Source organism: Canis lupus, chromosome 17, assembly GCF_011100685.1.
Source record: "Canis lupus familiaris isolate Mischka breed German Shepherd chromosome 17, alternate assembly UU_Cfam_GSD_1.0, whole genome shotgun sequence".
Taxonomy (NCBI): Eukaryota; Metazoa; Chordata; class Mammalia; order Carnivora; family Canidae; genus Canis; species Canis lupus.
Genome location: NC_049238.1, coordinates 64,404,335 through 64,431,737, shown reverse-complemented (window position 1 = coordinate 64,431,737; position 27,403 = coordinate 64,404,335). Strand labels below are relative to the sequence as shown.

Below are 27,403 nucleotides of genomic sequence, written 5' to 3'. Positions count from 1 at the left end.
CCACAGCTGTGTTCACACAGATATAACACCCAGGCACGAGCCTGCAGGTGCCTGGAACTGGAGGAGGCTCTACTAACTTGTCTCAGGATCACTGGGGTCCATGTGAAGACGGATGGCAGGACACAGAGAAAAACAGCCAGGGGGCGAAGCAGAGAGGTACAGAGACAAAGGACAGATGGAGGGAAGTGTTGCCATGTGGTCAGATGGCAGCTCTGTGCAGGTCAGCTGGGCAGTGGGGGCCCAGGCTCACGTGACCTCACCCACCTGGGGGATGGAGAGAGAACTCAGCAATAACTGACTTCTTAGCTTAAAAGCTTCTTCTATAAAAGGAGAAAAAAAAAACCTTCACAAAATGCATTGTTTTGGTTCAAAGGTATTGGGTCCATGGAGAAAAATATTTCACAAAAATCCGTTGGTGTTTTGTTTTCCACCTTTTCCCATGAATAAATATTATCCATTAAGAGCCTTGAAAAAGGTGCTTAAATACACAGTGTTATATTTTCTTCCTGTTTTGCATGTGACAACTCGGCCCCTGTGCTGCCCTTGATCTTGTATTTTCCTCACCAGGGTCTCCAAAAACAGCTGTTCTTGGGTCTGAGGCAACTCCCCCTTCCAGGCCCTGCCCTGGCACGCTGCCTCCATATCACCCACTGCCACCCCGTCCCTTACTACCCTCCCTTCCTCTGGCCCCAGCGAGGTGCAGGATCACAGGGCCCGGCCGTTGTCCATGTCCCCGCCAGCAGCGGTGAACCTCAGGTGCCCCTTTGCCACCTCCTTTTTCCTTCCAGGCACAAGTTGTCAGTGCTAGGGGTGTGACAGGGCAGGCAGAGAGAGTGGGGAAGGTGGGGGAGTGGTGCCGGTGGCTGCCCACCTGCAGGCCAGCCCCCTTCACCCTCACTCCCTGCACTGGCCCTCTGTCCAATGGTTTACAAGGCAGAGACCTTGACAACATTGCTGGCTATGGAAGGAATGTTCGTGTTGGGGCCGGGGCTGGCGGGGGCTGGCCGACTTTCCCCCTCTGGGGTTAGAGCTGGGGGGGTGGGGATGCTGATGATGGCTGTAGTGATCTGGGATGTTTTGCAGTTTGGTCTCAGTCCGTCGTCTGCTTTCAAATTAAGGCTGGAGCGACTGGGATAAAAAAAGAGTGAGTTGGTGACGGTTCTTCCTGCCATTGTCCCAGCGCACCCTCGACCTCCGCAGGTCTAGCTCATGGCAACCAGGGCGAGCTCCTGCGGCCCTCTGGCTCTGCTTTTGCTAGTCATCCCGGAGCTCTCCCTTCTAATTAGTAATTCTAACAATTGCAAAGGCAAGTTACACGGAGCTTTGGAATTCAGAGTATCCGTTTTTACCTTGCTCATAGACTGTTTACCTATCATTTGTGGCATTTGACTTTTGTTTTCCCTGAATTCCTTGCGACTCATTGGAGGTCGTGGGAAGTGGCCTAAGTATAAGTGGAGAAAGGAGGAAAAAGGTCAGTCTGTGGTCCAAGATCAGCCTGGGATAAGTCATGTCTAACACAACTGTGAAAACTGTTTCCCTGAGAAAACATCCATTCTATGCACCGGGACAGGTTTTCTTTGTTTCATTTTTTTTTCTTTTTTTTCCAGTTACTGTTTCTGGTCTCTAACCCTACCTTGGGCCTAAACCCGCTTCAGCATCCTCCCAAGCATAAGAAGGGCCTCTGGGTTAACTTGCAAGGATGGGAAGGAAGGTGGAGGAGGCTCATGCCTCACATGAGTGGGGAGGGAGGGCTAGCAGTTCTCCCAAGGCTGAGGCTGTTCCCTTCTGGGACTGGCACGACTCAAGCCTTGGGGAACGATGGGGATAGAAGCCACCCACCTGGTCGTGAGGGAGGGCTGCTCACTGCCCTGGATGTGGATGGTGCTGAGCTCTTGCATGCTGCGCAGGCGAGTGGCTGGCAGGTTGGAGTTGGGCAGGTGTGTGGTCTTCTTGCTACGACGGGAGCAGCAGGTGGTCGTGAGGCCCGGGTGACTGGACAGCGAAGGACTTCTTGTGGATGGGTAGTTCTGCATCGAGCTCTCCATGCAGTTCTGCTCAAACATCTGCTCATCTATGAACTCGTGGTTCTGTGGGAAGCAGAAGGAGAAGGGGTAGGAAAAGGGTATGGCAAGGAGGGGGATGAGCCCCCGTGCTCTGTGTGGCTGCCTGTCTGTCTGGGCCTTGGGAGGAGGACACCCAGCTGCCTGGAGCACAGATAAGCATACGGGAGGGGCGATGTCCCACAGGCATCAAATGCGGAAAGAAAAAGATTCCTATCGGCAGCCCTGGCCATCGGGTTGAATGGTGGGGACTGTAGCCATTAAATCCTGATGGGATATATGCTCCTGCTGTGGCTTTGAGCTGATACAGAGGGCCTGGAGGCATTTAAGGGCTGCTTCCTCAGAACTAGAAGCCCACTCGACTGACTTTGCACAGGATCTCCCGGAGGTGGGAGGTGGCAGCGTAAGGAGGGGCTGACTTGGGGGCGAGGGTACTCTATGTCTTCAGTGCTACGTTGGACTTAAGGGGTGAGATCCTTATGAATCTTGGGGAAGTGTGAAATATAAGCTTTGAAAGGCACTGGATTATTCACAGAAGTGAAAGAGCCCTGCGCTTGAAGGCTGGGGTCAGACTGTAGGGTTATGATCATTGAGGTTTGTTTTCTCCCACCTGACCACAGGATATGGATCCTTAATATATCCAGAGGCACAGGAGTCCCCGAGTCAGATGTACACATAGGAAGGAATGCGGAGGTCTCCTGGTACTGAACCCAGAATAATGGAAAGATGGCTGTTTGGTCAAGGTGACTAAAAACCTATGGCATTAATGGTCTGGCTGAGGCCACCAGTGTGAAAAGAAAGTCCAGAGAGAAGTAGCATGAAAATAGAGGGGGGAGGGAGAGAGAGAGAGAGAGAGAGAGACCGACCAGCCCTGGCAGCCAGTACCAGGCGTCCCCGCGGGGCCTGAGGAAGTGGCACATGGACACTCACGGGGCACCAAGGTGGGCACCTTGTTCCGCCGCCCTCTCCAAGCCCTTGGGAGAAGCAGTTGGGTAGTTTAGCACAGAGCCCCCAAAGCCTGAGCTGCTACTGGGTGCAGCAGGAGAGGTAGGAAAAGCCCCAGAAGAACTGACAGCACATGCAGAGAACCAGACCCGGGGGTGAAAAGAGGAGAATCCACAGACTCAGGAGAATCAGAGAGGAAAACATCAATTGAATTTTTAAAAAGTTATACCTTGATGGTGGAGGTTCGTACAGATAACAGGGGATCATCCACAAGATAGGACAACCCCTACAGGACAACATGCCAACAGAAGATAAAAACACCATTGATTGTACATTCCAGCATTCCCAAGCTCCATTCTGACATTCAGTCCCCCCAGCCCAGCATTCCACCTAGAGTCCCACATTCTACCCCTTGCTCTCCGCATTCTCCCTCCTTTGTCCCGACATTCCACCCCTTGCTCCAACAGGACCCTGTTGAGACCCCACATTCACTCCTTCCATCCCAACATTCTCCTTCTCTGCCATCAACCCTTCCCTGAAACCCGGCATTCCATCTCTTGAATCCCAGCTCCCTGGCCCCACGGTCCAACATTCACTCCCTCAGTTCAGCATTCCTCCCTGTCAGTGCCAGCATTCCATCCCTCCATCCCCAACATCTCAGCTCTTCAAGGCCAATGTTCCAGACCTTCAAATCCACACATTTTTACCCAGATCCTTTCAGTTGACACATTGCACCCAGCACATGCAAGTTGGGAAGGGCAGTTGGGTCCAGGCCTATCCCGTTGGCAAGCTCTGGGTCTTGGAGAGAAGTTCTAGATGCACATGTACAGTTCTTGACAGTGAGACAGATTTGACAAATCTTGGCAACGAGGGTTTTGAGTACCTTCCCATTTTGGAAGCCCTCTTTGGGTCCAACCGCCATATAGTGTCCACATTTGGCTCATATAAAGAATCATCTGCCATCTATCCCCCCCTGTCCCAAAATATGGGACATTCAGTAGAATGGGTGCTGAGCCTTGACTGTGGGCTCTTTGGGGAGGGCAGGCCTAGAAAGGAACAAGGAACTGCACTTTGTCTCTCTTGGGTTGTCCACCTGATGTCTCTCTCCTCTTCCCTACTATCTCTCAAGCTTTTTTGCCAAGGGTCCAGAGTTGGCCCCACTGCCCTTCCTTTCTGTCTCTTTGTGGGGGCACAGGCAACATGCCACATTCCAGCTACAGCATCCTAAACCATGGCTCGATCTTAATAATATATCTTGCAGAATCTGGGCTCCCTTGGGCCCTAGGGTGAGTGAGAGAGACTGGAGTTGATCAGATCCCTGGTTATAGAAATACAGGCACCCCCTCCTTCACTCACTGCCTTCTGTCTAAGGAGTGATGTAGGGAGCAAAAGGGACCCACAAGTTGCCTTGGCCTAGCCCCAGAGAGAGGACCAGAAGCTCTGCGGCAATCTAGGATAAGTCCAGCCCAAGTTTTGAGGAGTAAGGCTCAACTGGACTGAAGAACTGAGAGGCAGAGCCCTCAGCTTGCAGTAGTGACTACGAAATGGGCTCGAGGGCCTGTGGAGGGGGCACCATCTCCTGTGTTGGCCTCCTCCCCTGGTGACTGTGACCTCATCTGTGGGGCCTTCCTCCCGAGACCTGATTGAGACCTCCTTCCTACTTTTTGTATTGGAGATGGAGACAATGACTTCTGCAGCCTGGGCCCAGGGTGAGGATGTGAGTGCAGAGTCCTCACTCTGTGGGCTCTGGCCCTCAGAGAGGAGGCGGGGGTCAGGGGTGAGAAGGGGTGCAGTGGTTGGGACTCACAGTGGTTTTCTCCAGGCAGTGTAGCAGATGGTGGTGCTGGCTCTCAATGAGCGAAGTGGTCTTGCCCATGTGCTCCTCCTCTGGGGTGCCCTAGTAGGAAAGGAAGAGGCTGGGGATAGTGCTGGTGGCTCTTCCTGTCTTCCCCCATGTCCTTCACTTCTCCACAGGAGGCAGGAGAGCACCAGAGGACTCATGGTGAGCCCAGTTTTAGGGTCACTGGAGAACACACCAGCTTTTGGGCTGGGAGCCCTGGGTCTTCAGTGGGGTCAGGTGTGATGGTGACAATCCAATGGGAGGGTCGTGGAGGGCTGCCCCCCAGAGAAGGTCTGGACACGTGTCTTTCTTTGGGTTCACACTGGGCATCTGAGGTGGTGGTGCCCCCAGAAAGAGGAGAGCAGCCTATCCCCCTCCATTCCCACTGCCAGGCCCTCAGGTGCCTACCATCAGCTCCAGTGCCTCCGTGAGGAGTCCGTTGCGCTTGCTGTGCAGATAGGCATTGGAGCTGCCTGTCTTGGCCACGCGGATCCTGGCAAGGCGGGCCTTCTGTGATCGGCAGAGAAAAGAGCATGAGCGAGGCTGAGGGACCAGACGCAAGTCTGGCAAAGCCAGTGGTGACAGCAGGCAGTCCCGGAGCAGCAACATTCCCAGGTGATGCCTGTGAAGGGGACAAGGAGGCTCCTTCCCAGCCCCACGGGCCTCTGTTTACGGACCCTGGGACTGGGTCTGGGCCTCTGTGGACCCACCTGGTGCAGCCTGGCCCTGCTCAGAGTTCCCAGGGGTTTCCACTCATGTCTCCAGCCTCGGTGCCATCCCAGCAGCAGAAATACCACGCATTAAAGCCCTCTTTCCTCCCAAAGCTTCATGACCTTTACCTATTCACTATTGCACTAGGGAATTTCTTGTCTCTAACCAAACCGCCAGCTCTAGAAAGGAAAATGTGTTCATAGCTCTCCCGACACTCCCCAGGGCCCAGTGCAGTCCTGTATCCAGCAGGCGCCCATACATCAGTTAATTAGAAAAGCAAGGATGTGCATCTGTGCCCTTCAATATTCTTAAATTCTTTTTTTAGAAAGAAGATTTATTTGACAGAGAGAGAGAGAGAGAGCGCGTAAGACAGCAAGCACAAGCATGGGGAGCTGCAGAGGGAGATGCAGACTCCCCACTGAGCAGGGAGCCCGATGTGGAACTTGAACCCAGGACCCGGGATCACGACATGAGTTGAAGGCAGATGCCCAACCCCTGAGCCCCCCAAGCATCCCACACTTCTTAAATTCTTCCCTTCTTTCCATTTTTCCCTTGATACTTATCACTAAGGGAGTAAATGGTTTCAGGCACCTTGCCACTGTGCCCTAGCACATAAACTCCTTGATGGGGGGAGTTTCAGCTTTGTTCATGGAAGTATCCCCAATGCCTTGTAATTTTTAAATCAATAAATGTATTTACAACTGCATGTCTGCTTTGGGGAGTGGATTCCAGCATGGATGGACCAATGCATGTATGTGCTCATCACGCGTGTCTATGGAATGAGAGCAGGTACACGCATGTGTGACACGGTGGTGGTGGGGAGGTGTGTGTGTTGCGGGGGGAGTGTGGGACGCATTCTCATATACCCCTCCAGCTTTCACAAGGACGACTGAGAGCCCTCCCGGCTCCAGCCTGGGAAGCCCTGAGCTGACGCCCTGCAAGGCCACACGGTAGCTCGGGGCCGGGGCAGTGTCTTGCTTGCAGAGGCAGGGGAGGCCGCACACAGTGTGCTGGCCGCTCTCCTCCGCCTAACAGCCAGGGTGGGTGTCACGGTGACGGCAGCACAACCACCGAGGGAGGTCCAGGAGGGAAGGGTCTGTGCAGGAGACGGGGATGGATGGGCAGAGGGTTTCTGCTGGTTAAAAGAAAAATGCTGCCAGAATCTGGAGTCCTGCAGACCCAGAGGCAGCCTGAGGTCCTCGCCGCTGGGAGCAGAAGAGCCCACCCATCCTGGGGCACAGAGTCCCTCCTGCTGTGTCCGTGAAGGTCCCCGTGACTTCGGCACGGACCATGAGCAGGACGAGAGTCCTTGGCAAAGTGTGGCGGTTCCCATCTCTTGCCTGCTTGTCCCCGGCATGGAAAGGGCCCTTCCAAGCGGCCTGCTGGGCTGGTTTGGGTGCTGAAAGGGGGCCGGGGAGTCAGATCCAGGCACGGAGGGTCCCCGCCGGGACAGCGCCACTGCCTTTCCTGGCCTCCGAATACCCGCAGGAGGCCGGGGCGTGGGGTCGGCAGCTCCGTCTGCCTGTAGACCCGAGGACGAGCCTTCTCTGGCTGCTGAGAACGGAGCGAGCATCCAGCAGGGAAAGACCGTGGACCAGCCCTGTCCGTCCTCCCCTCCCTCTGCCTGGAACCTCCATCTGGCCCGGGACAGCGACCCCCTCCGCCCGCCACACGTCTGCCTTCAGGCTCATGGCTCCTCATTCAGGGACAGGACTGTTACTGCCTCGGCTGAGGACCGGCGTTGAGAGCCACGTATGGAAATCCAATTGTTCAAGCTCATTACAGCCTTATATAATTTGATTGCGCCACTTAGAGCCAGACCTCTCTCATATCTGGGGTCTGTCTTCATTGCTTTCTGGAGATGAAAGATTCTTCTGTTCTCCTTTGTGGCACTTATTTTAATCTTATCTCACCCTGGGCTCTATTACAGCAACAGAGTGTCACATCAAATGCACAACGCTGTTTAATCATTGCCCACACAGGGTAGAGAGCTTTGCTATTGTTTTTACAGGACCATACCCAGCACATGAAGTTTGCTGAGGATTTCTTGTTTGGCTTTGAGCTCCTGAGAGCCAGAGTCTGGCTGACATGTCTTTTTATCTTCGGAGTCTGACACACAGCTGTGCACGGAGCAGGTGCTATGACAGGCTGGTGAGGAGCCAGGAAGGAGGATGAGCCTTCACTGCTGCTCAGAAATCCATTAATATGGCCCTGGTCGTGGGCTCATCCCCGTGTGGGCTGCTCGGCTTCTCCCTCTCCCACTGGCCATAAGCATGATGTGAGAGGTTAAAAGAGAATGTGGCCACCACCTAGGTGCTTCTCAAGACAAGAAAATGGAAGATACGAGAGGAAGTAGCTTCTCCAGGGCAAGGCAGTGGCCTGGACGGGTTTCTGCTCAGCTCTCCCTATCTTCAGGCCAAATGCTGCCTCCTTAAGGCCCTCTCCCCCTTCCCTTAATGTCAGCGCCTGTCAGGCAAGTTTCTAAACTGGATGAGCGAGGCCCAGGCAGTTGCAACTTTAGCCAGGATGGCGATTCCAGGGTTGGAGGAGAAGTCTGGAAGGAGGATGCTGCTGCTCTGGCTACAGTTCCCGGCAGTCTGGGCTGTGAGCTTTGGCCTCCCCTGTCCTGGGAGACGCAGAAGAAGGAAAAAGAGGGAGATGTGGAAAAGCCACAGGAGAACATGGATGATTGCACTCTTGGGCGTTTGTTCCAGAGAAATTAAGAGTCATGTTCACACAAGAGCCTATTTATGAATATTCACAGCAGCTTTACTTATAATAACCAAAAAAAGTAGTTCGTATAGCCCCGTGGCGTGTGATACATCCATGTCCAGCAAGGAAAAGGAATGGACTATTGGCACACACAACCTGGTTGCATCTCCAAGAATTACGTGAAATAAAAAAAATTAAAAAAAAGGCAAAAAACCAACCAGTCTCCAAAGGTTACCTAACATATGAAACCATTTATGTTACATTTTTGAAATGAAAACATTATGTAAACAGAGGATAGAAAAGTGGTTGCCAGGGGTTCGGGATGGGGTAGAGGTAGGAGGAGGGATCTTCATGGTGCTGCACAGTTCAGCCCTTTGGCCAAGGTGATGGATGCGTGAACCGGCATGGGTGATAAAGCTGTATCAGACTCACACACACTCACACATGCAAGTACAAGGAAACTGGGAAAGTCTGAACAGATTCGTGGATCGTATCAACATCCACATACTGCCGGTGATGATCTTAGAACTTCCATGTGAATCGATGCTTAGCTCGATAAAAATCACTAAAAAAGCCACCCACTCAAATGTTCCCCTTTTTGTCTACTGCCAGGCCTCCTCACTTTTTTTTTTTTAAGATTTTATTTATTTATTTGACAGCACAAGCAGGGGAGCGGCAGGCTCCTCCATGAGCAGGGAGCCCAGTGTGGGGCTCGACCCCAGGGCCCCGGGAACATGACCTGAGTGAAAGCAGACACTTAATGGACTGGGCCACCAGGCTCCCTAGACCTCCTTACTTGATCTTCAGTTCACTTGGCTTTGAGAACCAAGTTTCCCAAGCAAGTGGCCATGGAGTGTGTTTTAATAACACCCTCAAGGAAGCGAGTCATGACGGGAAAGGATGACAACTTTTTAAGCATTTGCTTCACAGTTGAGGCAGGGAGCTTATCTGAGCATGTGGTCTGGGCTGAGAGCTCTCAGCTTCACTGACCTCCTGCCTGTCCTGTCTCGTCTCCACCACTGAGTCCCCTATACCTGCCTTCCTTGATTCTCAGTGACACTCAGTGTGGGAAGCAAGGCAGGATTCTTGTTTTCTTTTCTTTTCTTTTTTTTTTTTTCCTCTTGTAAGAAGCCCAAGGTGAAAGAGACAGAGCCAGCAACCTTGAGGAGAAATGTATCCAGGGAGGTGCAAACACTGAACATTTACTCTGATTTCAAAGGGAGAGGGAAGGTGGTCGGGAGGGAGCCAGGAGGGAGCGGCATCCTTGACAGCCACAGGAGGGGTACAGCGGGGCTGATCCTTCCGCATGTAGTCACACAGGGTGAGCTTTGGAATGTCCTGTTGGAGATGACCACTCTCCCCACCTCTCCGGGGGATGAACAGCAGGGGCTGGGATGCTCTAGGAAGGCAGGTAAGGGTGTGGGCACTGAGGGGAAAGTGGCTTGCAGGAGCTATTTAGCGCCTGGCCGGCCTGGGCACAGCAGTGGGCTAGCCTGTGAGCTGGGATCCCGCTGGCCCTCACCCACTGGACCCAGACACCTGCACCAGGCCCACCCCTGGGAGGTGGGGGTGGGGTTGCTCTAGGACCCCCGGCCCTCATGATCCTTGATTGGGGATGCAGATCCCAGGCTCCCCCTGGCCCTTCCTTGAGGTGGTATAGTGAGGTTAGATAGTGTTTGTACCTGCCTGCTGGCCTGAACAGGGAGCAAGGTAAGAGTCCTATTTCTGGGATGGCTAGCAGGGGGTGCGGGGCCGGGGGAGGCCTGCAGTTTGGGTGAAGAGGTAGGAAACAGATGTGGAAGGGGATGGAGAGGACAGAACAGAGCCAGCAGATCAGCCCAAGGCAGGCTGGCAACATCCCAGGTCAAGGTGAGTCAAAGGGTGGGCCCCTGTGGATGGGGAACCACCTGAGCTCACTCTGTGATTGCACCCTGTGTATTATCAAGTGTTCTATATAATCACCCATGTTTCAGAGCTGACCTTCATGAACTCTGTGACTTGGTTCCAGACAGCATATGCAGATATATTCTGAGGTTCTGGATCCCTCTGATGCGTCAAGGAAGCCCTGCTACTTGGTGTTTCCCCTGCAACTGGGGGACTGGGAGCAGGGCTCATGGGGCGGGGGGAACAAGCAGCTGCACGCACAGGGCCTGATGCACTGTAGGTACAGGAAATGTTTGTGGACTGAATGAACGAAAGAACAAAATAAGGACATGAATCTCAGGCCCTTATAAATGACTCTTTCAACGAGGCTTCCGCCAACATCCACTGTGCCCAGAAAGGCTCTACTGCACCCCCTGGAGGCTGAGCTGGTGCTGAAGGGGCACCCGTTTCAGCCCAGATCAAAAGAGAAATGGAAAACCTGATGGGTCCTCCCCTTGCCTGATGGGAATCTGGTAAAAGTCTCCACCCAAGAAGCTTCATGAGCCAGAGGCCCTAAAAAAAGCACCTGAGCCGACATTTGTCCTCACTCCATGGGCGAACCGGCGCATTCACCTGCCCTGCCTCCTTAAGTAGTGTTGGCCACCCTGAGGTGGCTGAAGCCTGTCCTGCCATTTGTCCTGGAACTCAGCGACCTCAGAATATCCTCCTTTCAGAGCACTTGCTTTTCTTCTCAGCCAATTCCTGTTTTGTCCATAGGTTCTGTGTAGGCTGGCGTGGGGTACTGGAGAGCTACTCTGTGCCCCAGGAAGTTCCTGGCAGGGAGACCAAGGGTCCAGGACACCAAGTGTCGGTGGCTGAGATCTTGAAAGGGGAAGCTGGGGCTCAAGGAAATCGCATAGAACATCCAGGAGGGAGGCAGTCAGCTCATGGATGATTGAGGATTTGTTGCACGTGGTGGCTGCCCGGGGCTCGGGGCTGGAGTGCAGGACATGGTGGGTAGGAAGGGACATGAAGCTGCCTTACCTTCCAAAGGAAGAGGTCATCTGTGTCGGGATCAGCCCGGGGAAGCCCAGGCCCGGCGACCTGACTGTCTCAGCGGCACAGGCATAAAGCAGTGGGCCGGGCCCCTGTCTGTGCTGCCACCCAGACTCCCAGCTGAGGCTTACCTTCTGTGCCCTGCGTTTATCGGCTCTCTGATTCTGGTGGTAAATCCGGCTGAAGTTGGACACGATCACAGGGACTGGCAGGGCAATGACCAAGACACCACTCAGGGAGCAGATGGAGCCAAAAATCTTCCCTGCAATTGTCTTGGGCACCATATCTCCATATCTAAGAGAGAGAGAGAGAGAGAGAGGAAGAAGGGGGGTCACTTGGGAAACAAGCCAGGCTTCCCTGCCCATCACTCATTCATCCATCCATCCATCCATCCATCCATCCATCCATCCATCTCCACTCATCTATCCACCCATCCACCCACCCTTCCACCCAATCACCCATCCACCCACCCACCCACTCAATCACCCATCCACCCACCCATCTACCCATCCATTCATCCATCCATCCAACAGTTGTTTCAAGTGCCTATTATGTGCCTACTGTGACCTGAGAGTGAACAAAACAGACAAGATCCCCATGTTCTCAGAGGCAACAACCTACAAGGGGATGACCATAAACAAGAAGGGGAACACATCAAAACGTTCACTTGTCATTATGTCTAAAAAAGAAGAGATACAGGGGTTGTGCCAGGAGGAGGCAGTGTCACCAGGGAGCTCTGAGGAGCCGACAGGTCAGCTGAGATCTAAAAGTCGTGCCACAGCTTGGGGAAGAGTGTGCTAGGCAGAGGGAACACAGACACAGAAGGCCCTGAGGCTGGAGGGAGCATGGTCTGCTCTCAGAATACCTGCAGACCTGCTGCTGGGGGTGGAGGGTCATCATATAAGAGGAGGCCGAGGCCACCACACGGAGTGTGGATTGTGTGCTGAGTGCAATGAGCAGCCACGGATGAGTATTAGGAAGAAGAGCAGCATGATCGCATTTGTGTCCACAAACACAACCAAAAGGCCATGCTCTGTTCGCATGGGGATTTACTATGCAAGAAGCACTTGTGCATGCTTACCTCCCACGAGCTCCACGAACCGTGTGGGCTGTGTCCTCCCCACCGTGCAGACGCAGAAAGAGAGGCACACAGCAGGTGGACTGCCCGTGTTGGGGGACAGGCTGCGATTAAAACCCATTCTTCTTGCTTTTGTCAGTTTTATACCAACCTTACCATCTCAGAGGGCAACCAAGCACCCCCTGACTCGGCCCCTTAAGCCACAAAAGTGCTGGGACAGCTCTGGCTCTTCAGAGCTCCCAAGTACTTCACGCCCCGTAGGTGCCCCCGGCTGGTGCTCAGTCCCGGGCAGGCAGGCCAGAGCCTCTTTCCTCCAGTCCATAAGGGACTCTCCACAGCGGTTACATATTAGCCTCTTCATTATTAATAAATTAATAAATTAAAGCTCTTGGGCAAAGAGCTGTGATGACTCCTTTGGCTGAAGCCAGAAACACCATGTGTGGAGCAGAAGCAGGTGGAGGAGGACCAGAAAGTGCTGCCACTGAGACAGCGAGACTCACGGTCACTTGTCCTGAGGGGACCCAGGTGTCCTGAGGATGCAGAGAAGAGCTGGAGGGGATAGGGCAAATCTTTTCCGGGGTGGGGAGGGTGCCATCCTCATCTCCTAAGCACCTACGGGCCCTGTGGATGATATGCCAGCTGTTGACATGTGTCTGGTGAATGGATGAGTGACCTCCCTCACTGAGGCCTCCGGACACCCTGTGAATAGGCTCCTCTTTTGCAAACGCTCTTCCTTCTCCCTCAGTCTTGGCCCTCTGGCCCGGCTCACACCATCTCTACTGCGCCACCGGCACTAAACCTGAGTGAGGCAGCTCTTTGTGGGATTGCTGGTGTTAGGTTCTCCTCTCTGCTGTGCTGCTCAGGAGGGGCCTCCAGTGGTGCTCTGGAGAGCCTGGCTTCTGGACTCCAGCAAATTGGCGTCAAGCCCCAACCAGCTCACCATCAAATCACTGCATGATGTTGGGGCAATGTGACTTTGGGCCTCAGCCTCCTTGTCTGTTAAATGGAGACAGAATGAGTAACCCAGACCATTATCCTATTGTGACGTGTGCAGGTCCATAAATAATATGCACCATTGCTTTTGGCCCAGGCGTCCTGGACACCGTGGTCTCTGTTGCTGGGAAACTCTACAAACATAGCTGATGGTCCCACATTCAACTAATCCCAATGATGAAGAAAAGGAGGTTGTCCCTAGAGGCGAATCACAGTAGCTGGGACTTTCAAGGATATGACTGAAAGGTGGGCGTCGAGCTCATGGCCACGGAGGAAGTGAAGTATGGCAGGCGTATGTAAGCACGCTGTCCAAAAGGCTACATGTTGGGGTGGTGGAGGCTGGTGAAAAATGCTACGGACATGGCAAGGTGGCTTTACCCCTGGGAAAAAAGAGCGAGGAGTGGAGCTACGTGTGCTCCTGGTGACATATGACAGAGAGCAAGCAGGACAGCTCAGCTCCTGAGCACTGCCTGGTTGAGAAGTCGGGACATGGCACAGAAATACTGAGACACTGGAGGCCGAAATGCTGCATTGATATTTTTGAAGACGAGGGAGAAGAAATCTAAGAAGCCACAGACCATCAGCTCTACCATCACACTGCTGGCAGAATTTGAGAGCAGACATTAAGTGGACAGCTTGCGAACACTTGGAAAATAAGCCATGTTGCTCACCAGCCAGTCACCTTATTTTTTGTTTTAGAGGGTTCGCTGGCTGGTGGTTTGGGAGACGGCTGCATGGTGATGTTCGCAAGCTGTGTTCCTGCCCCAGGTCCTCAAAGCCCCGACGGGGAGGAGGGATGGGTATGGACGACAGCGCCGTCAGTAGGGGAAGAACAAGACACCGGTCTCCCGTCATCTCCTAAAGATGACCTGGGCAGCCCCGTGCCCGCGAAGGAAGCTCCTGGCTTCTGTGTGGAAAGGGTCTCCTTTTGGTGAGAGGGGAAATAAGGAATGGATTGCAAGCTCGGTCTCCAGCGTGTGTTCCAGAATTTGTCAAGAACTTACATGAAGCCAGAGGGAGGCAGCATGGCCTAATGATTGAGAGGAGACTGAGCCCGGGCCCAGTTTGATCCCTGGCCCCACATTACTTACTGGTTAAACGACCTTGGGAAAGTTATTTAAGGGGAGCCTCTACCAACATAACATGGGTTTTATATACCTAACCCACAGGGTTGTTATAATCATTCAGGAGAGGATTCAGAAGAGGCACCAAGTGTTGTCTCTGGTAAATGTAAATTCTCTATAAATAGCCAGCACGGTGGGCACCTCTTGTTTTGCCCACTCCAGGTTCCGGTCTAGGAACTGTGCCCCCCACCCCACTAGGACATAACCTCCGTCCAGAGGAGCTGGTTCCCAGAGGAGCTGCTGTTTCCCTGCAAACGCGCTCCTATACCCCTGCTCCCACCGGGCACAGTTCCCAGGTTTCAGAACGAGGCATCTGACTTACACGAGGTCAGTGATCTCCTCTCCTGGGTTCATCTGTTAACAGCTTTACTGACATATAACTTATATATCATATAATTCACCCATTTAAATCCTACAATTCAGTATTTTGTTAAAAGATTTTACTTATTTATTTGAGAGGGAGAGGACACGAGTGAGGAGGTTGGGGCAGAGGGAGAGGGAGAATCAGGCTCCATGCTGAGCAGGGGGCCTGACACGGGGCCTTGAGCGCAGGGCCCGGGGATCACGACCTGAGCCAAAGGCAGGCACGTAACTGACGGAGCCCCCCCAGGTGCCTTCCACTCAGTACTTTTTTAGTGTATTTACGGAGTTGTGCTGCCATCATGACAGTCTAATTTTAGACCATTTTTATCACCTCTTCCCTCCAAAACCCCCGTCATATCCGGTAGCAGTGGGGGATCATCCCACCCCCGCCCCTCAGCCCCAAGCCACTACCAAACTGCTCTCTGGGTAGATTTCCTTCTCTTGGACGTTCCGCATGGATGGAATTGTAGAATACGTGGCCTTCTGTGTCTGCTTCCTTCACTTGGCCTGCTGTGCTGTGGCTGCAAGGTTCATCCCCGTCTTGGCAGGGTCACTAGTCCAGCCATTCTCATCACTGGACGATATCCCATCGTATGGACGTCCTGCATTTTGCTTCTGCCCTCATCAGTTGAGGAACATTTGGGTTGTTTCTGCTCTGGAGCTGTTATGAATCAGTGCTGCCCTGAAGATTTGTGTACAGGTTTTTGTGCGGAAGTGTGTTTTCACTTCTCTAGGAGTCATGTGGTAGCTGCATGTCTAACAGTGTGGGGGACTGTCAAACTGTTTTCTAAAGCGGCTGCACCACTTTACGTTCCCACCAGCACTAAATTAAGGGCTCCACTTTCTCCATATGTTCACCGACACTTGTTACTATTTGTCTTTTCATTCTAGCCATCCTAGTGGGTGTGAAGTGGCATCTCACTGTGGCTTTGATTTGCATTTCTCCCTCTGGCTACTGATACCGGGCAACTTCTTCCCTTCCCTGGAGTCTCACCTTTGAGACGAGACCAGTCTCTTCTAAGAGGGTTGACACTGTGACGAGTAAATCTCTGGAGCTGTTGGCAGCCAAGTGTCCTGCCGCAGGAAGAAGCCAGGCTGTAGTCAGAGAAGGAGCAGGCTGACATGTTGAAAGAGGTGAGAGGTGCCCGGGGGCTCAGGGGTGAGCGTCTGCCTTTGGCCCAGGGTCCGGGATCGAGCCCCACATTGGGCTCCCCGCAGGGAGCCTGCTTCTCCCTCTGCCTGTGTCTCTGCCTCTCTCTCTGGGTCTCTCATGAATAAATAAATAAGATCTTTAAAAAAAAGAAAAGGTGAGAAAAGGGGAAGGGAGTCTGAGGGAGTCCAAATTCCTGCACTAATTCCGAGGACTGGCTTCACCTTCACCTTAGCCAATAGGTCCTTCTTTTTGACTCAGCACACCAACAAATTATTGCTTTTGTTTAAACCTTCTTCTACTCGGATCCCATGGTAATAATGACGACCATGATGGTGTTGATCAGGGGACTGCTGATGATTTTATTTTAAAATTAAGTTCCTTCACTGAAGTACAGCTGACACACAATATCCTATAGTTTCAGGCATGCATCATAGAGATTCAGTAGTTTTGGACATTACACAACGACCCCCATGATAAGTGTGGTTACATCTGACACCGGACAAAGTTCTTATGATACTGACCATTCTCTATGCTGAACGTTACATCCCTGTGACTTATTTATTTCATAACTGGAAGTTTATGCATCTTAATCCCCTTCATCTATCCCACCTACTTCATCTGTTGGATATTCTGGTAATCAACAGTTAGTTTCCTTTATTTACGAGTCTGTTTCTGTTGTGTTTTGTTTGCTCATTTATTTTGTTTTTTAGATTCCACATGTCAGTGAAATCACGCAGTGTCTGCCTTTCTCTGTCTGCGGCTGATTATTTTTAAGCAAGCTCTTCAAATTTCCAAATGACAGCATGACTATGAATTGAGGTCTTTCGGAGTCAAAGGGATTTTAACATGTAATCACAGGTGAAACCAGCCAGATTAATTTTAACAAAGATGAATGACAACACCAGCACTTTGATTCAAATAACCAACGACTTGTATAGTTGATGGGAAAAAAACAGCTTAAAAGTCATCCGTGTTAAAAATCACCAGGGAAATTTACCTTCAACGCAGCCACTGGCGTAATGCAGCTGCTAAAAAGCTAACGCCACCGTAGGCCAGGATTGATGGGAGAACAGTGTCCAGAAAGAGGGAGTAGGTGTTTGTACTTGCCCCTTGGGACACATCGCTTCTAGGTTGCTGTGTGCAGTTCTGGGCACTATACATTCAGGAGGACATTGATGAACGGGATCATGTCCAGAGAAGGGAAGTTGGGATGGTGAATTGCCTGGAAATCCTCTCATAGAAGACACAATCAAAGGATGGGGAACATCGGCCTGATGCAGAGGGATGGGGAATGGAAGGATGGATGGGATAATGCACTGGAGCCTGTGCTGGGAACTTTCTCTGTACCTGTGGGTCTCACAGCAACCCCATTAGTCAATGCTCCTGAGGGATGTGGAGCCCATGTCCAGAGGAGACAGTGAAGTGTCCAAGGTCCTCAAGGACTAAGGGGCAGAACTGGTTGGAATCAAGCCCAGGGCGGTCTTTCCCCATTGTCCTGTTCTCTCCTTCACATTGGGCTCCTTTGGGGGGGGGGGGAGCGGGTGGATGGGGCGAGGATACCTTGGGGAAGGGCTCTGGGAGCCAGCCGGAGCCTATCCACTTCTCCAGCTCTGCTGCTGCAGCGGCAGTGGTCCCGAGTGGCCGTTAAAAGTGTGGACCCACAGTAAATCCTGGTTCTGTCACCTGTTAGCTGGGTGACTTTGAGCACATCACTGAACTTCTTTACCACGGTTCCTGGGACTGATAAAATATCAGTACCTACACTTCACTGGGTTGTTGTGAGGGATTAGTGAGGTCCTATTTGGAACATGCTCAATTCTGGCACATAAGGAAGAATCTTACTGATGTTTATTAAACAAATCCAGGGCCTAGACCACGGGGGCTTCTAGACCAGACATCAGTAAAAGCCTCCCAACTGGACTTCTCACTTCCACTCCTGTTCCCTTTTAATTTACAAAGAACCACATTCTTCTTCTTCTTCTTCTTCTTCTTCTTTTTTTTTTTAAAGAACCACATTCTTAAAATGCACATCCAAGCACGTCCTTCCCCAGCTCAAACTTTAATAAATGTTGGTGGAATGTGTGAGTCAATGAATAAAACATACCTTGCGGTGTTGCAAAGACTACACGCTTGTTACACACTAAACACTCATTAAATGGCAGCTAATTATGATCACAGGGACAGCGATGGCCAGTGGCCTTGGCCCAGGGCCTCCTGGGTCCCACCTGGGTAGGGGCCCCGAGGTGCAGGAGCTGACAGGGATTCTCTAAGTTCTAATGGCATGTATGGCCTATTTTCCTTGTGGATTTTCAAGCCAAGAAAGGCGTGAGAAAACAACAAAAAAAGAAAATGTCATGGCCTAGAAAAAAAAAAAATTTCAAGCCTTAGCCTTATTTCCTTTTTGTCTTCCTTGTCTCTTGCAAATAAGGACTCCCTTCCCCCAGCCCTCATCCTGGCTCTGAAAGTGGAGGAAGGGGAGGGACTAGGAAGCCCCTCCTGGAGGTGACCCCCGGGGACAGAGGAGCTAGGGCGCTCACCCCAGACTTAGGACTCATACCCAGACCTCACCTGGGGCCACAGTGAGGCAGCTGCCTGCCTCTGACCCCATGGGGGGCGGGGTGGGCGCTCAGGGACCCGGTACCTCTCAGTAGTCTGCAGTGATGTCTGGGCTGCGGCAAGAGCAGGGGAGCTTACCCTCCTAATATGGGAGACTAATTAATTTGTATTAGGGTTTAGGGATAATTAAGCTTTTTATCTGAACTTAAGCTGCACAAACCACCCGCCTTGTACAATTAATTGCTGCCTCCACTTCCTCCTCCAGGTGCTGAGAGATAAGTGCGAGCCCAGCTCCTGCTCTGATTCTGCCTGCCTCTCAGGCAGGGGCGAGGCCATGTATCTGGCGGGGAGTCCCTTCGTTCCTGGAGGCCAGACACTGTCCACTCAGGGCCCAGCTTCTGGAGCTCCGTCAAGGAGACACGTCCTTGATGAGTTTCCGCCAGGGGGACATTAGCACCTCAGCGCCACACCCACTCCTGCACCCACCTTATTCCTCTTCTGCTCTGGACCCCTGGGATTGGGGATGCGGATGGGGGATGAGAGCAGCCCTGGTGGGCGGGTTCAGGCTGGGGAAGGCCTCCTTGAGCAGGCTGGGCACCATGGCAAGTTCCAGAGACTTTCCTTGTCCAGAGCAAAGGACAATGGCAGACCACCCCGGAGCACACACACTAAAACCCCAGCTTGCCTGGTGTGTTCATCCCTTGACAGACATCTGGTCAGCCTCTTTGCATGTCCAGGTCCCCTCCCATGGAGCAGGATTGCTGTCGGTTTTTTTGTTTTGTTTTGTTTTTGTTTTTGTCTTATATCATGTCAGGTACTGTGAAGACTTGACCTCATTTGCTCCCTCCAGCAACCCTAAGAAATAGATACGATTATTATCCTTATGTTCCTGGTGAGGAAACTGAAGCACAGAGTGACTAATACACCCAAGGTCACTTGGCTTGTCAGCAGAGGAACCAGGTCTCTGACATTCCCAATCTCTGCACACAATGACTAGTCCTTATGGCCCAAAGCCATGGTCCCTGAGAAGCCATCATGGCAGGCGGAAGTCTGGTTAGAGAGCAAGGGCCTCAGTGCTGACGGCATCCAGGGCAGCGGCCTAGCTGAAACCTACCAATGACTTTAGCCCTGTGCTGTCGATTCTTGAGGAGGGGGACTTGGAAGATCCAATGAGAACCTCAGAGCACTTTTCCTTTCTACTGCATGCCTCTCCATCCATCCCCAACCCCCCAAATCAACCCACGTCTCTGGTCGTGTCCCCGCAGCCAGGCACTCTCCTGAGTTCACCCGCAAGGTGGCCGCAGTGGTGAGCCAAGAGCCAAAGGATGGGTTCGCATTTGGAACCTTAAGTTTCCTCTGAAAACTCCACCTGGGGTGGACCCACAGGGGAGAACTGAGGCTCAGAGCAGGATGGCCTAACAACCACGGTAACAATTCACCAATAGTCTATTTTTATGACATCCATGTGCACCATTCTATCTTCCTGACAACCTTACGAGGCATCATTAGCCTCATTTTTGAGGAAAGTGCAGCTGGGAGAGGCCGAGTAGCATGCACGGGGTCACCTGCTTGGCCAAGCCTGCGCTCCAAGTGAGTCTCATGTGGCTTCAGAGTATCCCTCTTTCTCTGTGTCCCACTACAGGAAGGGACAGAGGTGCGAAGAGACATGTTTCTGGCTTCCACCAGCGCAGAATCTGGGGAAAAGGGGATGCATGAGCCTTCCAGGCCAGTGGTGTGGTTGGCCTGTAGTGCAGGGTCACAGCTGGTCATGGCTGCAGGGTCTTGGCCCCTGGGAGTCTGTGGCAATGCTTTCCACGTCCTGTCCCTCCATAGCAGTTGTGCTGGGTAACAAAGCTATTCTCAACCACAGTTCCCCAAACTTGAACGTGCATCAGAATGACCTGGAAGGCTGGTTAGAACAGACTACTGGGCTTTCCCCTTAGCTTTCTGATTCTGTAGGTCTGGAGTGTGACCCCCGAACAGGTATTCTAACCACGTCTCAGTGACACCCATGGTGCCATCTGGGGAACACACTTAGAGAATCACTGCTTCTGAACCATCCTCTCTGCACAGGTCACAGATCTGCAGATTCACAGAACATCAGAGCCACAGCAAGCAGCCTCAGAGCAGCCCTTGTACCTAGGAGGAAACTGAGACACCAAGATCGGATATCAGGTGGCAGAGCCTGTCTGAATGGCTCAGAGAAATACCTGGGCATTGTTTACGCCGCACACAGCACCCTAACCTGGACGGGCCCACACATTTCCACCTCTGTCCCTCTGGATTGATTGGATTAATCAAACACCCGCTTGTGTCCCTCACTTTGCTGGATGCCTGGGGATACAGAGCTAAACAGACAGGCATGTCCTGCCCACACGTGCCCTGAGCTTACAGTCTCAGAGAGGACAGACAAGTAAATCTTGACGGAGCTTCCATGTCATAATGCTACGAGAAGCGTACACACGGGCTCCAGTGTGCGCAAGAAAGAAGTGGCTCTCAATCAGGCTGGGGAGGGGGCTGGAGGGTGGGTTGGCCAGAGGACCTCCTGGAGGTGGTGGCCCCAGCTGACTTCTTGAGCTGGGAAGCATAGGGCTTACCCAAGGAACCTGAGACATTACTGGCTGCAGGAAGGGGCAGATGGGGGATGAGGCTAGAGGAGCAGTCGCAGAAGGTCCTTCTGCGTTAATCCAAGGACTCTGAGCTTTCTCCCAAAGGCCGTGGGAACCGGTGAAGGACGGTAAGTGGGGGACATGATGTGATCAGACGTTCATCTTTGGAAGATCACCCTGAAGGCAGGTGGAGGAGGCGCTGGATGGAGATGACAGCAGAGGTGAGGGCGACCAGTTAAGAGGCTATGGAGCTGGTCCAGGCAGGGAGGGAGGGGACAGAGATGTAGCATTGAGGAATCATGACTTGCTGGACTTGGTCACTGGCCTCAGGGTGAGGGTGAATAGAGGGAAGAACCTGGGGGGCCTTGGGCCTGGGAGACAGGGCAAGCCGTGTGGGTCTCCAGCCAAGCTCCCACCATCCCTTCCTCCTGCCTTCTACCCTAGCCAGCGCCTCGGGCCCCTCTGTGACCACACGTCGTTCACCAGGCTCTTCCCGTTGCTGGAAAGGATCCTCTCTCTCCTTCCCCAGACAACAACTACTCATCTTCCTAGATGCCGTTCACATGTCACCTCCCTTAGCAGCCCCCTCCCCAAAACAGAGCATCACTCACTCCTCTTTCCACCTCCACTTACTCTTCTCTGCAGAAACACCCACTCCCCGAAATGGCTGTGTGCCCCATTTCGACGAGTGCAGCCTGAGCATGGGGCTGTCCGTCTCTGCGTCCCTGGTGCCTGGCACGGTACATGATGCACAGTAGGGACGTGATAATTCAGAGTGAGTAGGAGAGAGAGTGGCTACTCTGGTGTGTGTCCCACAGACTGAAGATGGCCCTGGGGCTGGCTTCTTCTGGGATCAGACTGCAAGCTCCAGGAGGGGAGAGGCTGGATCCTCAGCACCTGGAACCAAGCCTGGCACAGGATGTGCACTCAGGGTCTGTTGAACGAGTGAGCGAACCATAAACAGATTTAGCAATGGAACTGCTGACTCCAGCAGATGAGATGATCAGGGAACCCTTCTGCTGCAAAACATCCACATTCTGAATAAAATACAGCCTTTGATGAGCTGCTGGGTTCACGTGTGGCAGCGGAAATACATCTTACCCCCAATAAAAAGAGACAAACCACAGGGGGATATCACAGTGGGGAGGAGGGAGCTGTCAGCAGAGGGAGGAACACTGCTGCTCTGAGGCCACTGGCCTACCGCAACTGCTCACCGGTGACCCGTCACTGCAAACTGACCCTTTGCACCAACAGCAGAAAGGGACTCTCAGAGTCTTCAGGAGAAGCCAGGCCCACACGTGGACTCAGATGCTCTCAACATGGTCGAGTCACCCGGCTTCTGGGAAAGCCAGATTTAAGACCTGACAGGGGGAAAACCCCCTTAACCCTGGCCTTCAGGGTTCTGACAGGTTAAGATCCTGTAGATATGAGTTTGCTTAAAACAACAAAACAACAACAACCACACGTGAAGAAGCAAGCAACCATGAATGCAGAGTCAACAGGAAAAACCGACGATAGATTTGGAGACCATCCACCCACACGCCAAGAACTTGAGACACTGAAACCGATGGACATAGAAGAGTCATGTATGATATGGTTTTACCGAATAAAGGAGAGAATTGCAAAGAGGAGCCTGCAAGAGGACACTACAGGAAATAAGTCATCAGGTACACGTGAAAAAGAACCACATGAGGTTTCTAGAAGTGAAAAGATTAAATGCTGAGTTTAATTATGACGGCAATGAACAGGCTGGCCTTCCTGGGTGAGGCCCTGGAGCAGACCTCCTCCTTGGAGATCCCCACGTGCTCATCTGGTCCCAAAGCCTCAGACCCGTGTCTATCCATACTGGGCCAGGTAGCAGGTCCAGGAAGGCCACGAGCTGTCTGCAAGGGCCATGTCATCAGAGGCCACCACCGCAGTAACATGCCCAAGCTGAAGGCAGCCTGCTTCCCCCCGCCCCCACAGAGCCTTTTGCTCTCATGGCCCCGGGAAGGACACGTGGGTATGGGTGAGTACAGAGGGGAGAAGCAGGTGGCAAAATAAGGAGTGAACCAGAGCTATGATGGGACAGGGACCAGCAGCCAGCCAGCCAGCCAGCTAGACCTCCTACACACACCCCCGCTGGGCCCTGGGCCCTAAACGGCATGCTCCAAGTGTGATCTGTGAGGCCATTCAGCCTTCAGAAGAAGTTGGAGGCCTGGGGCCCTGAGACCCCAAGCCCTTCAGCCCTGAGTGGCCTGGCCCTGGGCCTGGGGTGCCTGTGGACCATGCGTCTCCCTGCAGCCAGTCTTGACTGGCGTGCTCCTTCTGGGAAAGGAGTCTTGCTGAGCTGCTCTCTCCAGTGGCAGCCCCTGGGACACTTGTCCCTGTTTACCCCCTCCACACTCTCAGCGCTACAGGTTGATGAGAGAGCCCCAAGGAGCAGCACACTTGTCTGCTCCAGCCCGGGGAGCCCTCGGAGGCCTTGTTCTGCGGGCCTGCACCATCTGCATCTCCTTGTCCATATGTCCCTTCCCGCAGCCCTGCTCCCCAGGGCAGCCCCTCGGCCTTCTGCTGCCCAGGGCCTGCAAGCACTTCTGGGGCAGGAGGAGCCGTCTCCACCATGAGGCGGGCAGGGGCAGCCAGGCCAGGGAGGCCACAGACTGCAGGGGTCATGGCTGGGGGCTGGGGACACACGGAAGGGCCCGGAAGGTCTGGGAGGCGTAGGCAGGGGTGTGGCCAGGTGTCACAGCCAAAGCGAATGGAGCCTTGAGGCCGAAGCCCATGGAGGCCGGAGTCGGAGGCAGAAGCAAGGCCGGTGGGCAGTCAAGCAGATCCACCTGGCAGCCCAAGTCCTGAGTGTCCACATGCATGTCCTTTGAAGGGCCCCCTGCCTCTTCGGTACCCCTCTTCCCTGCGAGGCTTGGGCTGGGGCAGCGGAGGTCACGGCGGGCAGGAGGGAGGTGGGCAAGGGACCAGAGCTGCAGGGCCAAGGGCAGTCTGGGTAGCAGGCCCCGTGGGTTGAGGGGCTCTGAACTGCGGTCCGTGGGCCCCGTACATGGCCCCCAGGCGTCCCCACTCAGCCTTGCGGGTCACTGCCTGGAGGGTAAACAAAGTCAGCTCCAGGGCCCTCCCTGCCACTGCACGCTCTCCAGTGCTGGCTGCTGGCCCAGCGCCCGCACCCTCTCAGGGACCGGGAGATGGTCTCCTTGTGACCTCTCACTGTATCACAGCTGCATTTGGTTCCCACGGCCACTGAGGCTCAAGGTGGCACCGGAGTCGTCCCCACGGTGCCCCCCCCCACCCTCTGGGGCCCTCCCTTGTCCAGGCTCTGGGTCAGACAGACATTTGCCTCAGTCCTTGCTCTTCCTACTGAGCTAAGACCTCAGGCAACTGCAAGCGGCCTCAGTTTACTCATCGAGAACGTGGCACAGCAAATGAGCTGCCTCACAGGGCTGTTAACAAGTCCCGCCTATTAAAGGTCTTTATAAACTGTGAGTGAGCTTTGTTATAACTAGGTTTTTTAAAAAAATATTTTCTTTGTTTATTCACGAGAGACACAGAGAGGCAGAGGGAGGAGCAGGCTCTGTGTGGGGAGCCCGATGTGGGACTCAATCCCAGGATCCTGGGGTCACACCCTGAGCCAAAGGCAGATGCTCGAGCACTGAGCCACCCAGGGGCCCATTATAACTAGTTTCATACGTGGTTTCTAGGCATCATGTATATGTAGACTCTATCAGACGCCCACATAGAACTAGTTAGGATTATGTAACTCTAACAAGTCACCACCAGCTAGACCCAGGCGCTCAGTCGCCTTCTGCATGACACACCCCAGGTCGTGGTTGGGCTCTTTGCATTGTCAGTTTACCCAAAACTTGTACCTGTAAGTCCCGGCTCAGGCAGTGGGAGCCACAGACTGTGTTTCCCTCTGCTGGCAGACAGCCCTCCTTGAGCTCCCGGGTCATGCCGCGGCTCCCCGATTCATGCGGCCTGTGCTGGGGGTCACTGTCGCACGCCTGCCTCGTGCTCCCTTCCCTGGCAGGCCCAGGCATGGGAGAAGGTGCCGTCATGCCGAGAACTTGGACTTGGCATTAGGAACCTGCTTCTCTCTGTGGCTGTGCAACCTGGGGCCAGTGACTGAGCCCCTGAGCTTCCCCCCCCCACCCCCACTGCACCGGTTGTAAAAGCAAGAGAACATCTTCCTGCAGGAAATGGTCCCTTCAGCAGCATCATGAACTTTGTCCTTGAGAGCAGGCCCAGTGCAGGGCCAGGCACAAGGAGGCACCTTGTGACCCTGCTGTCACCACCTACCTTGCAGGGAACTTCTTCGGAAGGATGCTGGGCCCAGAACACATAGCCCAGGCCACCCGGCCCCACCTGCCCTGCATGTCCACCATGGCCCCTCGAGGGCCATGCACACGGCTGCTGGGACGGGTGACCTGATGCAGGCTGATGGTGCATCAGCGAAAGGGCAGAAGGCTTCTTGGCTACAAAGCAGAACTGAGGGGCACACGGAAAAGGACAGCCTAAGTGACAGGCAGGGTTTATTTATGTGCTTTCTCTTTCATCAAAAGGCCCCTTTAAAAATGACTCAATTGACTATTAATCTTGATGAAACATCAGCCTCCATGGGGGAGGGGGGAATCTTCCAGAGCCAGGCTTGGTCCCCGGGGCTCCTACATCTGCCCTGACTGGCTTCTGACTCCACCCTCCCTGTCCCCCGGCTGCCGGGTCCCCACCGCACCCAGCCACACACCCTCTGTGTGTTAATGAGCCTCCTGGGTGGAGGGTGCAAAAATCCATCTTAGAAACATTACCAAGTGCAAAAGGAAAGGCCTCAAGGAGCATAAATCCACTGCCTTTGAAGAGCCTGGCTCAGCAGAGGCCCTTACACTTTAGGGAGAAAGCAAACTTTACTTGAGAGCCAGCCTATAGCTGGGAGGGCAGGGATGCAGAGGGTCCACTGCTTGCTCGGCTTGGGGGCGCTGTCCTGAATTCCCCCTGCTGCTGCAGACTGAACCACAGCAACTGGCTGGGTGGAGGGGGGGTCGGGGAGAGGGGGGACAGGGGGAGAAGCAATCACAGAATGTGTCTGTTGTTTCAGAGGCCTGGGACTGAAGTGTTCTGGAAAGGCTGCTGGGTGACTTCCTGGCAGCAGGAGGAGTAGAAGGAGGCAAGGGAGGTGAGGGGGCAAGCACTGTGGAATTCCCATCAGGCCTGATCTGAAATCCTCCCGCTGGCTTTCCTTCCAGGTCCTTCCACTGGGCAAGCTGCCCACCCCCCCAATCTGGCATTCTTTCTGGGGACACATCTGCTCCAACCTGGATGCTCACCTGCATGCTGTGCACTCTAGCTCTGTGGGGAGCAGCTGTCTCCCCAGGAACTGGATCACCCGAGGGGGCACAGGGAGCTCCACTCCAGTGAGGAGCACCTGCCATTTCCACTTGGGGATTTTTCTTCCGACAGAAGCTCTGCTCTGTGGATGCAGCTGCTCGTGGAGCTCACTGCCTGGCTCCCTGTTCCCTCTGAACCTCTCATGGACATTTTAAATAGTTTTCCTTTTCCTCTTTTCCATTCTCAAGTGTGAAGGAGTGGGGAAACTATGAGCCTAGGATGCACAACAACCTTTTATTTATTTATTTTAAAGATTTTATTTCTTCATTCATGAGAGACACAGAGAGAGAGGCAGAGACACAGGCAGAGGGAGAAGCAGGCTCCCTGCAGTGAGTCTGATGTGGGACTCGATCCCAGACCCCGGGGTCATGCCCTGAGCCAAAGGCAGATGCTCCACCGCTGAGTCATCCAGGTGCCCCCAGAACAGTCTTGATTCAACTCTTGTGTCCTCCACTTGGGGACCACTTGACTTGGGCCATTTCCAATCCTCACTCTCTTATCTGTAAAGTGGGAATGTTCATACCTGCTCACCTCATCTGATCACCATAAAAAAGAATGAGAGAAGGGACATCTGTTTCCAGGAACAGAAAGTTAAACAATTTGAACAAACTGTTCTGCTGGGGACAAATAAAAAAGCTGGATGAGATACAACAAACATCCCAGATCATCAATGAGGAAGCCCAGGGCCATAATCTCTAAGGCAGTGAGCATTTAGAGACGTGAGCCCAGTACTTGACGCCACCCTTGTCTTTGAAAGACAATGAATCCAGAAGTCACAGTGACAAAAATGAACTGCGGATTGTGCAGAGCCCCCTCTCCCTTCTCAGGTGGGAAGTCTGAATAAATACTCCCCCTCTCTTTCAAAGTTGGAGTCCTGCAGGGCTTCACCTTCAGGGTAAAGATAAACTGAAAATAGATATTCCCTCCCATGGACACGTGGCCTTGAATTTGGGTGCAGGAATTCAGA

At 53.3% G+C, this 27,403-nt stretch overlaps 1 protein-coding gene across 4 annotated transcripts in view; it reads right to left on the bottom strand.

The window, feature by feature from the left end:
- Nucleotides 1-357: 357 nt before the first annotated feature.
- KCND3 (potassium voltage-gated channel subfamily D member 3) overlaps nucleotides 358-27,403 on the bottom strand; it is a 196,303-nt gene continuing 169,257 nt past the window's right edge. The window contains exons 3-9 of one of the 4 annotated variants that reach the window (XM_038562369.1): nucleotides 11,319-11,481; nucleotides 5,254-5,355; nucleotides 4,813-4,902; nucleotides 3,235-3,291; nucleotides 1,840-2,087; nucleotides 1,370-1,441; nucleotides 358-1,128 (exon numbers count right to left, since the gene is read on the bottom strand). In XM_038562369.1, the coding sequence (XP_038418297.1) occupies nucleotides 927-1,128; nucleotides 1,370-1,441; nucleotides 1,840-2,087; nucleotides 3,235-3,291; nucleotides 4,813-4,902; nucleotides 5,254-5,355; nucleotides 11,319-11,481 (934 nt within the window). In that variant the 3' untranslated portion in view covers nucleotides 358-926. The remainder of the gene's footprint in view (nucleotides 1,129-1,369; nucleotides 1,442-1,839; nucleotides 2,088-3,234; nucleotides 3,292-4,812; nucleotides 4,903-5,253; nucleotides 5,356-11,318; nucleotides 11,482-27,403) is intronic. The other 3 variants (XM_038562370.1, XM_038562371.1, XM_038562372.1) reach the window with 3 other exon arrangements.